This window comes from Saccopteryx bilineata, chromosome 4, assembly GCF_036850765.1.
Source record: "Saccopteryx bilineata isolate mSacBil1 chromosome 4, mSacBil1_pri_phased_curated, whole genome shotgun sequence".
Taxonomy (NCBI): Eukaryota; Metazoa; Chordata; class Mammalia; order Chiroptera; family Emballonuridae; genus Saccopteryx; species Saccopteryx bilineata.
Genome location: NC_089493.1, coordinates 106,838,201 through 106,853,610, shown reverse-complemented (window position 1 = coordinate 106,853,610; position 15,410 = coordinate 106,838,201). Strand labels below are relative to the sequence as shown.

Here is a 15,410-nt window from a genome sequence, read left to right as displayed (position 1 = left end):
CCGCTCTCGCGGGGACAGTCCTCTGTCTTGCTCCGGGAGGGGGAAGTTGGGAGGGGGCGGGCACGACGCAAGGCAGCGCCCTGGCCAATGACCGCGGGCCAGGCAGGCTTGCTGCGGGCTCCACGGGCGCGCGCGGGGTTGGGCCTGCCCACGGGTGACGCGCCGAGCCGTGCAGGCCAATGGGCGCGGGGTGGCGGGCGGGCGGGTCTCCGAGACCCGGGCTTTAGGACACGAACCGGAGGCCTGCAGGACAGACTGACGTTGGACTGCAACGCAGGAGGCACACGGCGGGGATGGCGTTGGCACGGGCCTGGAAGCAGATGTCCTGGTTCTACTACCAGTACCTGCTGGTCACGGCGCTCTACATGCTGGAGCCCTGGGAGCGGACTGTGTTCAGTATCCTGTCCGGAACGCGGGTGTGGGGGGTGGGGTGGGTGCGGGGCCCGGGGCGCTATCCTCCGGGCCCGGGGCGTGGAGGGCGGGCGGCGGAGAGGCGGCCCCGTCGGAACCGTGCGCGCGGACTCTCCGCTGCGGGCGCCGCGGCAGGGATCCTGAAGCCGAAGGCGGCGCTCTCGCGGTTGGGGTTGGGGTGGGGGCTGAGAACTTTTGAGGTCGCAGGTCGCCAGTGAGTCCCTTGACCCAAGATTGAAGAAGCGTCTTGATTACTGGAAGGAATCCCCTAGGGCGATGTCTAACCTGGCTTGTCCTTGCTCGCACTTCGGCCTTGCCTGCCTTTGGTTCAGTCCCCTGTTCCTGTAGGAAGCTGGCACGGTAGAAGTGCAGAAAATCGCTCCAGGCTTGGACGCCTTTGACCTTTAACTGCCCCTGATTTAACTGTCTCTGTTCCTAATGAGAATGCTAATGAATTTTCCAGCTTTTTAATCAGGTTGTAAACTTGGTGGCAGCCCAATACAGTTTTTGAAAAAAATTTGTTATTGTACCTTTTTGGTCTTCAGGGTGGATAGTTTAAAAAGTGTGTTTTATGTATTCATTTGCTGTTTGCACGGTCCGTAGACGTAGGGCCTGAAAGGGAATTTGTGGTTAGTTGTAGACAGTGTTTGAAACTGTTCCATAGATAGGTAATGCATACTTGTTAATGATTATTGAGTGTTTGAGTCGAGGAGTTGTGCTACTTTGCTTGTATCAACCTTAATTAGTAACTGAAGCTTGTGAAGATAGGTTCCCTGTACAGTAGTCTGTGATGTTTGTCTCTCCATTTGTAGACACCGTTTAATAATGTTCTTGCAGAAGAAATACTAATCATGAGATGTAACTTTTTTTTTAACTTGGGGGTCAATATGAAACAAGCATTTCACACGACACGACACGACACGCTTACTTCATACAGAGCCTCTCCTTAAAATGCGCTGTAGTTTGGAGTAGCTTCAGAACAACTTTGCAAATGTATACTTGCATTCTGGTGGAGCGAATGAGGTAATTTCATTCTAAGCCTTAATAAGTGTGTTTATTTGTATTGAACTGGCATAAGATTGTACTGAAAGCTGAGTCTGTTTCAACATTTTGGAGGAAACTTAGCTGCTTTGCAAGGAGGTTTATCTTTATTACTGTTGGCATTTCTTTCCAAATTTGGACCTTAAGAACCAGAATGCATATTTAGGATTTAATGTCTGAATGTAAAGTATTCTGTGATTCCCTGCTCCATTTATTTGTAGCTGCTCTAATTTCTGTAGGTTAGAACTCATGAGGTCATCCTTGTAAAATATGACCCAGCAATTCCTTTTACTCCAGAAACTTGAAAACTCATCTTAAAAGTGAAACTCTTCAATTCAGGAGTTGAATGTAGAGCCCACTGTCAGAGTCTACTACAGTTGTATCCCCTTACCTGTGGTTTTGCCCTGCGCTGTTTCAGTTACCTGTGGTTGACTATGGCTCAAAAATAGTAAGTAGAAAATTTTAGAAATAAAGAATTCACAAGTTTTAAATTGCATGCAGTGATGAAATCTTACTTTGTCCTACCCAGGGTGTGAATTCATCCCTTTGCCCAGTATATCTACAGTGTATACACTACTAGCTACTTAGTAGCAAGAGACAACATCCATACAACTTATTATAGCATATTGTTATATTTATTGTATATTATTACTAATAATCTCTTACTGTGCCTAATTTATAAATTAAGCTTTTCATAGGTATGTATGTACAGGAAAAAACCCAATATATGTAGGGTTCAGTACTATGATGTTTCAGGGGTCCACTGGGGATATTGGAATGTATCCCCATGGATAATGGGGGGCTTCTGTATCGATTTTATACTAAAAGCATTTATCCACATGTTGGCATGTGGATAAATGCTGTAGCATCAGTGGTATTCGTAATTTTTCTGAGTTATGTTGCAGTGGTAATAGTGTTTCATAAATACTTAGGTGATGGCTTTTTTTTGGGGGGAGGGGGATGGAGAAATAAATTATGAAATGAAATATAGTGCTTCTTTAGATTTTTGCCTTTGAAGCTTTTGATTTCTCATTGAATTATGTGGCCAAGAGATATCAAATTTTCTTTTCTTTTTTTTTTTTTGAGAGGAAGGGAGTTAAACACTCCTGTATGCACCCTGACCAGGATCCGCCTGGCAGCCTCCCCCCCTTGTTTAGGGCAAGTGCTAGATTCCGAGCTATTTTTAGTGCCTGAGGCTGATCTGCTCAGACCAACCAAGCTATCCTTAGCTCCCGGGGCCTATGACACTGGAACCAATTGAGCCACTGGCTGCGGGAGGGGAAGAGGGAGAGAAGGGAGGAAAAAGCAGATTGTTGCTTCTCTTGTATGCCCTGACCGGGAATTGAACCTGGGACGTCTGTATACTGGGCCAATGCTATATCCACTGAGCCAATTGGCTAGGGTGAGATTTCAATTTATAAAGTACTAATGAGAATTTAGGTTTAAAATTATAGGATTCTACAGTATCTAGTGCTAGTTGGTTGTCCCTCTTTGCTCTCTTCCCCCCACTCCCTCCCCTACACCCTCTCCCCCAGGTGATCACTTCACTTTGATCTATGTCCATAAGTCTCAGTTTTATGTCTTACCTATGTGTGAAATCACGTAATTCTTAGCTTTTCTGATTTACTTATTTCACTCAGTATAATGTTCTCTCAAGGTCCATCCATGTTGTCGTAAATGGCAATATGTTATCATTTCTTATGGCTGAGTAATATTCCATTGTATATATGTACCACATCTTCTTTATCCAATCCTTGATCGAAGGACACTTTGTTTCCATGTCCTGGCCACTGTGAACAATGCTGCTATGAACATGGGGGTGCATGTGTCTTTACATACCAATGTTTTTGAGTTTTGGGGGTAGATACCCTGTAGAGGTATTGCTGGGTCATATGGTAGCTCTATTGTTAATTTTTTGAGGAACCACCATAGTTTCTTCCATAATGGTTGTACTTGTTCACATTCCCCCCAACAGTGGATGAGGGTTCCTTTTTCTCCACAGCCTCTTCAACACTTACTATTTATTACCCGTCTTGTTGATGATAGCCAATCTAACAGATGTGAGGTGGTATCTCATTGTAGTTTTGATTTTCATTTCTCTATAGGTTAGTGAAGATGGGCATTTTTTCATATACAGCATCTGTTGACCATTTGTATGTCTTCTTGGGAGAAGTGTTTGTTCAGGCCCTCTCCCCATTTTTTAATTGGATTGTTTGCTTATTTGTTGCTAAACTTTGTGAGTTGTGTGTGTGTGTGTGTGTGTGTGTGTGTGGATATTGACCCCTTATTGGAGTTGTTGTTTGCAAATATCATCTCCCATTTGGTTGGCTGCTTATTTGTTTTGTTGTTGGTTTATTTTGCTGTGCAGAAGCTTTTTAGTTTGATATAGTCCCATTTGTTTATTTTTTTTTTTGCCTTTACTTCCCATGCCTTTGGGATCAAATTCATAAATTGTTCTCTAGGGCCAAGGTCCATGAGTTAAAAAAAGCTTATTTAAAAGTTCACATTATTAAATTAACCCTGGGTAGAAATACAATTCTTTGACATAAACTAATTTTAAATTACTATTAGCTGTCAATTTCTAGACTTATTTTTGAAGTCAGGCATTTAATCATTTTATAGTTTAGAACACCATTTTGAGATTGAATCCTCATTCTAGTTTGGAGGAAAGAACTGAATGTGAAAGCTGGATCCTCTGTCCCCCCACCTAATGGTGTGCCTCAGTTACTTGGAAGTAGTTTGAATTTTATAAATTTATCAATAACTAGTAAGCCTCATGCAGAACTGTTTTGTGGCCAGTTACATGGCTTTGGAAAGACATATTCTTACAAATTACATTGAACACAATCGTTTGAATTTTATAAATTTATCAATAACTAGTAAGCCTCATGCAGAACTGTTTTGTGGCCAGTTACATGGCTTTGGAAAGACATATTCTTACAAATTACATTGAACACAATCATCATTATTGGAAACCTAAAATTCAGTGTAAGAACAATTTATCTGGCTGTCTGAAAAATGGCCTCTGTCTGAGGGAGTCTTAGAGGAAGACTCTAGAAGAAGGTAAATGCCTTAGTTTACATTTCACTGCTCTAACTCACTTAATAATTTAAAGTTGTCCCTATTTTAGGGAAAACTGAGAGCTATAACTATTTTTGCACAGCGTTTAGGGGCATCCTTGAACATCGGAATTTGATTCTCTTATTTCTTCCCAAATCAAATAGCTAGAAGTGAATTAATAGCTGTTGTAAATTGAAAGGTCAATCTCAATTGAATATGAAGGTTTTTGAAGTTATCTAAGGAGATTGTGATTCATAGAAAATAATTTAACATATTTTAAGGAAATGCATCTGTGTCCAGTCAGAGACATTGTAAATACTTTTTGAAACAATAACATTTATAAATTTATTTTGTAAATCCTTCCATGCTGGGACCTGCATCCTGAATTTGCTCTTGTCTTCTGATACTATATTTGGAATGATAATTAGCCTTTGGTTTGTCAACCAGTATTGAAACTTTCTTCATGTGCAAACATGATTTCTGTTACCAAAAAAAAAAAAAAAAAAAAAAAAAAAAAAGCAACCTCTGGCCTGTGGTGGCGCATAGGGTAGTGGCTCTACCTGGAAAGCTGAGGTTGCTTGTTGGAAACCCTGGGCTTGCCTGGTCAAGGCACATATGACAAGCAATTAATGAACTACTAAAGTGAAGCAACTATGAGCTGATGCTTCTCACCCCTTCCTCTCCCTGTAAAAATCTTAAAAAAAAACAAAAAACAAAACAATCTGACACCTACTTTGAGACAGAAGGTAACAATAAAATGAATCAGGTTTAAGTGCTAAGTTACAATGAATCCATCTCAGAGGGAAAGTTTTTAACATGTTTCAAAAGCCCCTTTCCCTATTGGCAGCCATCAGTGCAAAGGAAAGACCAGGTTTTATAACCTAGACAGGTTTTGTAACCTGTAAGACACTCCCTGTAGTGCCTGATTGAGTAACATTGTAACCGTGCTGTTGAAGACAGGTGGAAAAATTAAAAATAGCTTGTTAAAATTTGAAGCACAAGTCAGTCATTTTAGCCTTTTTTTTTAATTTAAAAAATGGAGTATTATTCTGTAATCACTGGATTATATTTGCCATCTCTCTATGGCTTCTTGTTTCCACGGCATTAAAACTTTCATTTATTTTAAACTAAATATGGGCTGTTTTGGGGTTATGTTAGGAATTAGATCCCCCTGAAAAACAGGCCTTGTTTCTTCAAGGAAGGAGTTTTCTAAGCACACAAATAATGCTTGGGAAACATTTGTTTATATATTGATGTATCATTTCAAAGCAATTACGTAAGTAGTTGAGAATGGTAGAAGAGACCTGATTTTAAACCACTTTTAGAATGGCTTTGGAGCTTGGCTGTTTCTGGTGAACTGAATTCAGTTCTTGGAGAGTGAAAATTCAAATTTAAAGAAGTAGAAAATGTTATGATAGGAAGAACTTCTTTGATTATTTTGGAGATGTTAAAAATTTGCATTGCTCTGTCTATTCACTTATAAACTGTATGCATTTCCTGAATTCTGTATTCCAAATGTATCACACACCATTGCCAGATACCATTCAGGATTTTGGGACTATAAAACAGATAAAAGTATTTATTCTAATGCCACTAGATAAATAAGTAAAAAATATGAATTAGGTTGTTAAAGCTATTATGAGGAAAAATAAAAAAGAAGAGGCTAGGAAGTAAGTAGGAGAGAATATTCTTCAGTTTTAGCTAGAGTGGCCAGGAAAGGGACATTTAGAAAGATTTAAGCAGAGCAGGAATTCAGGGGAAGGAGTATTGCAGCCACGAGGAAGGAACCGTGAGTACAAATGCTTCAAGGCCCCTGCATATCTGGCATGTTTCAGGGATGTTTCAGGGATGCTGAGGGGTGAAGTGGCTGGGGCAGATTGAGGGGGTGGGGGTTGCAGGAGAGGGGTCAGATCCTGTCCTCCTGGCCTCTGAGGCCTTGGAGGGAGAGTTCAAGTGATGAAGGGAAATGCCTCCTGTGTTTTGAGTAGTCATTCAAAACCAGTCACAGTTTCCTCACTGACATTTTAATATCTATTTAATAACATAGGAAAATAAGACATAAGAATATACATTTCTTTTTTCCATAAAACTCAAAATTCTTTTTCTTTTTAAAAACACTTTTATTGATTTAGAGCAGGGGTCCCCAAACTTTTTACACAGGGGGCCAGTTCACTGTCCCTCAGACCGTTGGAGGGCCAGACTATAAAAAAAAACTATGAACAAATCCCTATGCACACTGCACATATCTTATTTTAAAGTAAAAAAAACAAAACGGGAACAAATACAATATTTAAAATAAAGAACAAGTAAATTTAAATCAACAAACTGACCAGTATTTCAATGGGAACTATGCTCCTCTCACTGACCACCAATGAAAGAGGTGCCCCTTCCGGAAGTACAGCAGGGGCTGGATAAGTGGCCTCAGGAGGCCACATGAGGCCCGCGGGCCGTAGTTTGGGGACCCCTGATTTAGAGGGTGGTGCGGGGCGTGTGTGTAAGAGCAGGAAACATCAAATCATAGTATTTGCTTCTCGCATGTGCCTTGACCAGTTAAACCCTGGGTTTCAAACTGGTAACCTCAGCATACCAGTCGATGCTTTATCCACTGTGCCACCACGGGTCAGGTTCTTTTCATTTTGAATGAAAAAAAAAGTACAACCTAGGAACTGTTTTGTTCTCATTTTTTTTATACGATAGAGACAAAGAGGGAGAGATAGGGACAGACAGGAAGGGAGAGAGATGAGAAGGATCAGTTCTTTGTCGTGGCACCTTAGTTGTTCATTGATTGCTTTTTCATATGTGCCTTGATGAGGGGCAGGGGACTCCCGCAGAGCGAGTGACCTCTTACTCAAGCCAGGAACTTTGGGCTCAAGCCAGCGACCATGGGGTCATGTCTATGATCCCACACTCAAGTCAGTGACCCTGTGCTCAAGCTAGATGTGCCCGCACTCAAGCCGGCGACCTTTGTGTTTCAAACCTGGGTCCTTTGCAACCTAGCCCAATGCTCTATCCATTGCGCCACCACTTGGTCAGGCATGTTTTTTTCTCATTTTTAATTTACTGAGTTCTGTAGTAAGTTTCCGAGAAAATGGACTTCATTTCTTCCTTTAAGGAAATTAGAGCTGTTTCAGGAAAAATCACATTTACACGAGTCCTCAGGTGGATGCCCCCTGTCAGGTCAGCTTGGGGAGCTGGGCAGCAAGTGCAGAGCGGACTGTTGTATCTGGAGCCCTTTGGGAGGTATTATGAGTGTTTTTGTTTTTCCCAAGTTGGAAGAAGGTGTGGACTGGGATATAGAGGTGTGTTGGGATGGCCAGTATATCTGGCTGACAAGTTGGAGCAGGGATTTTTTAAGGCAGAATAGGTGGAAGTCCAATTGAAAAAGCATGTTGGGGCCACTTATTAATTCAGCATACTTCTCTGTGAATACCTTGTGTCTGATGCTGGCCTAGGTGCTTGTGATGCAGCAGTAAGAAAATGAGACAAAAATCTCTGTCCTTGTGGAACTTTTATAGTAGATGAATTATATAGTATGTTAGATGATGAGCATTACAGAAAAAGAAAAGTGGGTCATGGGGATAAGAAATCTGTGGGTGGGATGGATTTGCTGTTTCTAAAGAGGCTTGATTGAGAAGGGGTAGGGTAGACTCTGAGGGACATGCATAGCTGACAGAGGGAACGGCCAGGTCAAAGTCTCTGTGTCCAGAGCCTGCCTGGCATATGTGAAGGCCATTATGAGGCAGGTTTGGCTGGAGCAGAGTGAACATGGAGGGAGGGCAGTAGGCTTATTTTACTTGACGAGACTTTTACATGTATATGGACATACAGCTAGTTGAAGCATTGTGTGGCTTCCAAAAGTCAGTATCTACTCTTGACTACTGAGCCATAGTTATTACATCTCATCTAGATCAGATTGTCAAGCATGGAGATACCAAATGTATACTAACTGAAGGCATGCCAGTTTATCACTGGCCATATGAAAAGGGTCACTTAATCATTGTATTTAAGGTAAACTTTCCCGAGAATGACTCTCTGTCCTAATAGCTCCTTTTGCTGGAAAACTCCTACCTGCAAGGAAGGAATTAGAAGAGACTGATGAAATGGGCCAGGTGGAACAGGTGGACTTTGATCTAAATCAAGAAAGATGGCTCCGGTATTATGGAGAAGCACATGAGGATGATGACCATCATCCTGGGGGTGGTGTTGAGGGTCAGACTGCTAAATGGGGCCAGTGAATAACACTCACTGCTGGCATTTTAGATGCAGTAGTGAATGAGTGAAGGACTATAATTATAATATGCTCATTATTTGCTACTGTTTTAATATTTAACTATAGTTGTGTTTTAAAAGTTAAATGAAGAGTAAACTCAAATGTGTATACATAAAAGAAAATATTTATACATATAGAATCATCAGAAAGTCTAAATAGATTTCCAGTAAAAATCAACATGTGATTTGATGATTAGGTGCCGGGGTCCAGCCCCGGGGGGAGGATCCAGGGGTCCCACAGGAGGAGACGGCGTCGGCGAAATCGAGTGAGAGAGCCGAATTCTTTATTCTCTGGTTAGCATTTACTGCCAGGCATCTCTCTCAATGGCTGGTCTAACATTACTTTTTATGCATACACACTGAGTTACAGTCACATGGTATTTTGTTTCACTATGGTTACATGTTTCCAGATAACAGTTAATTCACATCTATAAGCTACAAGTCAGGTGGTAAGTTATTCAAAGTACAGTTATACAATAGTAATAATAATATTGGTACAAACTTCTAAAAGATTAGTACTAATTAATAACTCTATTTTACTCTTGTTGTGAGTCAAGGGCACAGAAAGAGATAGCAGACGAAATCATCAAGGACTAGCAGAGGACCACCGCTTGCTCAGGCAAATAGCCTTGAGTTCATGTAGTGTCCTAATTCTTTTTTCACAAGACTACAAAAGGCTTGCTGTTAAGAAACTGACATAGTATAAAGAGTAATTTTTACTTAGAGATACATAGAGTGCACCTGCAAGATAGCTAGTAGCAACATAATATCAGAAGGCATTAGTTGCTATTGCTGCTATGAATCCCACCACATACCTCTCCTATTCTTGGAAAATACAAAAATCTCATGAGAATGTTTTACTGAGAAAAGCCCAGCAACTGCCTTCAGTGACAAAACAAGTCTTTTAACAAAACATTCTTTACTAGCCAGCTGCACTCCTATCCAAGGCCACGCAACAGGCCACTCCACTACACTTTACCTAAGATTCTAATGTCTAGTTAAACTTTATTTATTTACTATATTCATATACTAGCTAAGTTCTAACTATATTCTTTCTAACATGATTAATAAGAAGAAATTCTCCTACAAACTTAACCCTTTATGAGGGATATCATGGCCAGCCTCTTATGTTTATGAGCCCAGTTCAAGGGGCTTACAGGCTTTTCTGTGGAACTTACACCTTCTGTCTCATTTCCAAAGAAATTACTACAAATCTACAGGGAAAGCACGGTACTATTATCCCTGTGCCATAAATAATAGCACACACCCAGAAAAGGGGGGAATATAAGGCCAGATTAATTCAAAAGATTAAAGGGGGAAGTGTCATTGTGCCTTTCCTTGCGGTGACTTTGTCAACCCGCAGCTGTTGGTCTTACTGCGGTGACTCTATCTTCTTTTGCTGTGACTTTGTCAACCAGCAGTTGTGGATCTTCTCCTGCTGTGACCTAGTTAGCCAGCATTAGTGGATCGGCTCCCGACAATTAGGTAAAGTTTTTAATATCAGAGAGGGTTACTTCTAGAAAAATAGTCTTAGGTCAATAAGCTTAATGCCTTTTAGAAGGATTTTCTCAAGGTGCTTTCACACAAAATGTGATTTCAGAATAACCTTGAAATAACCTGTACATTTTTGCACCATCTTCAAACTTATGCAGAAAATAAATTTCTTCCCAACAGTTCTTAGTATTTTGTTTATATTTTATGCCATTTCCTTTTTTTCTTTTTTTAGTTGCCATTTCCTTTTGACCTTCCTTTTGTAGAAATGAACTCAGCTTTTCATTTTTCCATTACCAAGGACGAATAGGGAAAGCAGGCATAGGGATAATTATAATGGGCAAATTAATACTTCCAATCCTCCAGCTCAGAGGTATTCAGATTTTTTGTTTGTGTAGCCCCCAAAGCATGTAATGTGTATCCTTTCACTCATTTAGTTGAAATCTGAAATCTTTCATAATACATTTAGGCAGTTATAAAAGGATTTAATTTCTTGCTTTTCATACATGTATTTTATTGCTTAAATTTTGTTAAAACCTTAAAAGTATAATTTTCTTATACAATTTGTAGAATATATTCATCACATAACCTAATTGGCAAAGCCAGACTTCATTGTGAAGCCAAGTAGGCAAAATCAGTCTTAATGTCTGTCAGAGAAAGCTCAATACCATTATTTCTGTTCAGATTATGATGTAAGCACCTTAACTCCTATCTCACTTGTTTTTTGCTTTTATAACTTTGTCCGACAATTAGTGATTAATTCTCACCTATGTTGATTATGTGAAGAATTTTGGAAGTAGTGCCAGGTAACCAATATGCAGAACTTGTTTGGTGAATCTTCATCCTCATTATGTTTCCTGGACAACCACGCTTGGTTGGCTATGGTATGGGACATTCTTTATTCCTTTGGCCCAGAAGGCTTTGTTGAGCCTGGTGTTAATGGACACATCTTGAGTTTACATCTCCTCATTGCAAATTTCTGGACCTCTGAGTGCTTGAAGGGCATTCTTCTGGAAGCCCACTGCATGGGTGTGCTTGTGAAGATGATAGTGGATTCCCCTGTCACTACTGCGTTGATGACAGAATCGCCCTTCTTACCATCCCTCTTTGCAGAAACCATTCTGCTGGGCTGTGGTTGAAAAGGTGGCTCAGTTCTGAATTATAGTTGTTAGATGGATAGATAGATAAGTCTTGGAGGCGTGCCAGGAGTTTGTTACTTGAATGAAATAAAGTACTACCCAAGTTAGTTATTCCTTTGTTCACAGTCTCAGGTGATCTTTTATACCCTGGGGAAATGCATAATTGTAAGATTCAGGAAGTAAAGTGGGAGAAGTGAAGTTATAAGGTGGCACAGGAAGAAGAGCTAGCAGGTTACAGCAATACTCGGGTCCTCTGTACAGTGGCAGCTGAAGGACTCCTTAACTGATCCTGCCATTCCAGATAGCCTTGTACCCCAGGACTCCTGTGCTTGAGTTTAACTACTGCTCTAGTGTGTTTGCACTGCCTTGATATTTTGCTGCCTAAGTGAGAATGATCAAATATCCCTTATTTATACTCCTAAGGATATTATAACTTTTACTTGAGTAGTTTTTGGAAAAGGTGCAAGGTGAAGAAAACCATACACAAGAACTAGGTGGTCTCTACTAGGACAGGCAGAGAAAGTCATGAGAGGTTGATGGCAGTGGGAACAGGGCACACGTAGATATTCTGTGGTGTTTCAGCATGTGATACAGGGATTTGTCAGAAGAGGTGACTTGGGTCCTGTCTCCATTCCTTCACATTATTTTTTGTAAAGTTTGCGAAACTAAAATTGGGATGTTTATTACTTTATGTACTGGCAGCAATGAAAATCACTAGAAATTGAACTTTTATCCTTTTCAAATGAGCTGCACTAAAATCATACTTTTCCAGCCTGACCAGGCGGTGGCGCAGTGGGTAGAGCGTCACACTGGGACACGGAGGACCCAGGTTCAAAATCCTGAGGTCGCCAGCTTGAGCACAAGCTCATCTGGTGTGAGCAAGGCTCACCAGCTTGAGCCCAAGGTCTCTGGCTCAAGCAAGGGGTCACTCTGTCTGCTGTAGCCCCCCGTCAAGGCACATATGAGAAAGCAATCAATGAACAATTAAAGTACCATAACAAAGAATTGGTGCTTCTCATCTCTCTCCCTTCCTGTCTGTCTGTCCCTATCTGTCCCTCTCTCTGACTCTGTCTCTGTCACACACACACAAAAAATCAATACTTTTCCAAATAATTCTCAAAATATTTAGATATCAAAGCCAGAAATACTGATTTTTCCCCCATTAGTGATGAGAAGAAACACATCCAATTTAATCAAGATCTGACATAAATTTTAAGCATTTAACTGAGCTAAAAGATTAAATGATTAATTTTAGTCATAACAGATGAAGAGTATTATTTGTTCATTTTCTAGGATCATTATGGTAGTCATATATCCAGGGAATCAACACAAGTTCTCAGACCTAATGTCAGATAATGGAATTTGGGCACTCATTATTTATTTATTTTTATTTTTATTGAGTTCATTGGAGTGGCATTGGTTAATAAAATTACATAGATTTCAGGTGTACAGTTTTGTAATAGATCATCTGTATATTGTATTATGTGTTCAGCATCCCAAGTTGAGCCTTCTTCCATCACCATCTATTCCCCCTTTACCCTTTACTGTCTTCCTCTAGTCCCCTTTTCCTCTGGTAATCACCATACTGTTGTCTGTGTCAATGAATTCTTTTCTAGAACAATTGAATATATTTGTTAACTTATTGTATCACAATATACAAATCACATACATATGGGCAGTTTACCAAAACTCAGAATGCAATAAACTTAACCCTAAACTTAAATTAGCTTTAAATTCATATACTTTAGGGTCCAGTTTGTGTATATTTGGATTTTTGTGTGTGTGTGTGTGACAGAGACATAGAGAGAAACAGAGAGAGGGACAGTTAGGGACAGACAGGAAGGGAGAGAGATGAGAAGCATCAATTCTTCGTTGCGGCTCCTTAGTCTCCTTAGTTGTTCATTGATTGCTTTCTCACATGTGCCTTGTCCGGGGGACTGCAGCAGAGCGAGCGACCCCTTGCTCAAGCCAGCAGCAACCTTAGCCTTCAAGCCAGTGACCTTTGGGCTCAAGCTAGCGACCACGGGGTCATGTTTATGATCCCACGCTCAAGCTGGTGACCCTACGCTCAAGATGAATGAGCCTGCACTCAAGCTGGTGATCTTGGGGTTTTTGAACTGGGTCCCCAGCATCTCAGGCTAATGCTCTATTCACTGTGCCACTGCCTGGTCAGTCCAATTTCTACTTCTTAATCTCCTCACCTTTTTTTACCCAACTCCTCTCCCATCTGGCAACCATCGAAGTGTTGTCTGTATCTATGAGTCTGTTTCTGTTCTGCTTGTTTATTTATTTTGTTTTTTAGAATCAATTGTTGATAGATATGTATTTATTGGAATATATACATACATACATATATATATACATACATATATATATATATATATATATATATATATATATATATATGTTTTTCTTCTTCTTAAAGACGACCCTTTGCCTGACCAGGCAGTGGCATGGTGGATACAGCATCGAACTGGGATGGAGAGGACCCAGGTTCGAAATCTGGAAGTCGCCAGCTTGACTGCAGGCTCACCAGCTTGATTGAGGGGTCGCTGGCTTGAATGTGGGATCATAAATGATCCCATGGTTGTTGGCTTGAAGTCCAAGGTCGCTGGCTTGAGTCCAATGTCTCTGGCTTGAGAAAGAGGTCACTCACTCTGCTGGAACCCCCTGGTCAAGGCACATAGGAGAAAGCAATCAATGAACAACTAAGGTGCCACAATGAAGAATTGATGCTTCTCATATATTTCCCTTCCTGCCTGTCTGTCCCTATCTGCCCCTCTCTCTTCTCTCTTTCTGTCTCTGTGTCTTTAGCTAGAAAAAGGAAAAGAAAGGAATCTCTTTAACATTTCATATATAGTAATTCTGGTTTGATGATGATGAACTCCTTTAGCTTTTTCTTGTCTGGAAAGTTCTTTGTCCTTTAATTCTAAATGATAGCTTTGCTGGGTTGAGTAATCTTGGTTATAGGTCCTTGCTTTTCATCACTTTCAATATTTTTTGCCAATCCCATCTAGCTTGCAAATTTTCTCTTGAGAAATCAGTTAACAGTTTTATGGGAACTTCCTTGTAGGTAACTAACTGCTTTTCTCTTGTTGCTTTTAAGATTCTCTCTCTTTTTTTAATCTCTTGTATTTTAATTATGATGTGTGCTGGTATGGGCCTCTTTGTGTAGTTTAAATTTTTTAAAATTTATTTATTGATTTTTTGAGAGAAGAGAGGAGAAAGAGAGAGGAGAGGAGAGATAGAGAAAGAAACATTGATTTTTTTTGTTCCACTTATATATGCATCTATTGTTTAATGCCTGTATGTGCCTTGCCCAGGGATTGAACCTGCAACCTTGGGATGTCTGGAAATGCGCTACTGAACTACCTGGCCAGGGCTGGGTATTTTTTTTCTTAATTTCTTCACCTTTTACACCCAGACCCCTCCCTCACCTCCTGTCTCACAGCTGTTAGTCTGTTCTCTGTATCTATGAGTCTGTTTCTATTTTGTTTGGTAGTTTATTTTGTTCCTTAGATTCCACGTATAAGAAATTATATGGTACTTGTCTTTCTCTGACTGGCTTAGCATATAACATTCCCCAGGTCCATCCATGCTTTTGTAGAAGGTAAGATTTTCTTCTTTTATATGGCCAAGTGGTATTCCATTGTGTAAATGTTCCACAGATTTTTTTATCCACTCATCTACTGATGGGCACTGGGGCTGCTTCCAAATCTTTGCTATTAAAAATAATACTGTGGGGGGTGCATATACTATTTTGAATTATTGCTTTGGGTTTGTTTGAATATATTCCCAGAAGTAAAATTGCTGGGTCATAACACAGTTTCATTTTAATTTTTTTTTTTGTATTTTTCTGAAGTTGGAAACGGGGAGGCAGTCAGACAGACTCCTGCATGTGCCCGACCAGGATCCACCTGGCATGCCCACCAGGGGGTGATGCTCCACCCATCTGGGGCATAGCTCTGTTGCAACCAGAGCCATTCTAGCGCCTGAGGC

General features: G+C 40.5%; 1 protein-coding gene across 1 annotated transcript in view; it reads left to right on the top strand.

Annotated features, from left to right (window-relative positions):
- The first annotated feature begins 231 nt into the window (after positions 1–231).
- The window catches only part of SPTSSA (serine palmitoyltransferase small subunit A), a 31,020-nt gene continuing 15,841 nt past the window's right edge, over positions 232–15,410 (top strand). The window contains exon 1 of the mRNA XM_066277701.1: positions 232–396. Coding sequence (XP_066133798.1) covers positions 294–396 — 103 coding nt within the window. The 5' untranslated portion in view covers positions 232–293. The remainder of the gene's footprint in view (positions 397–15,410) is intronic.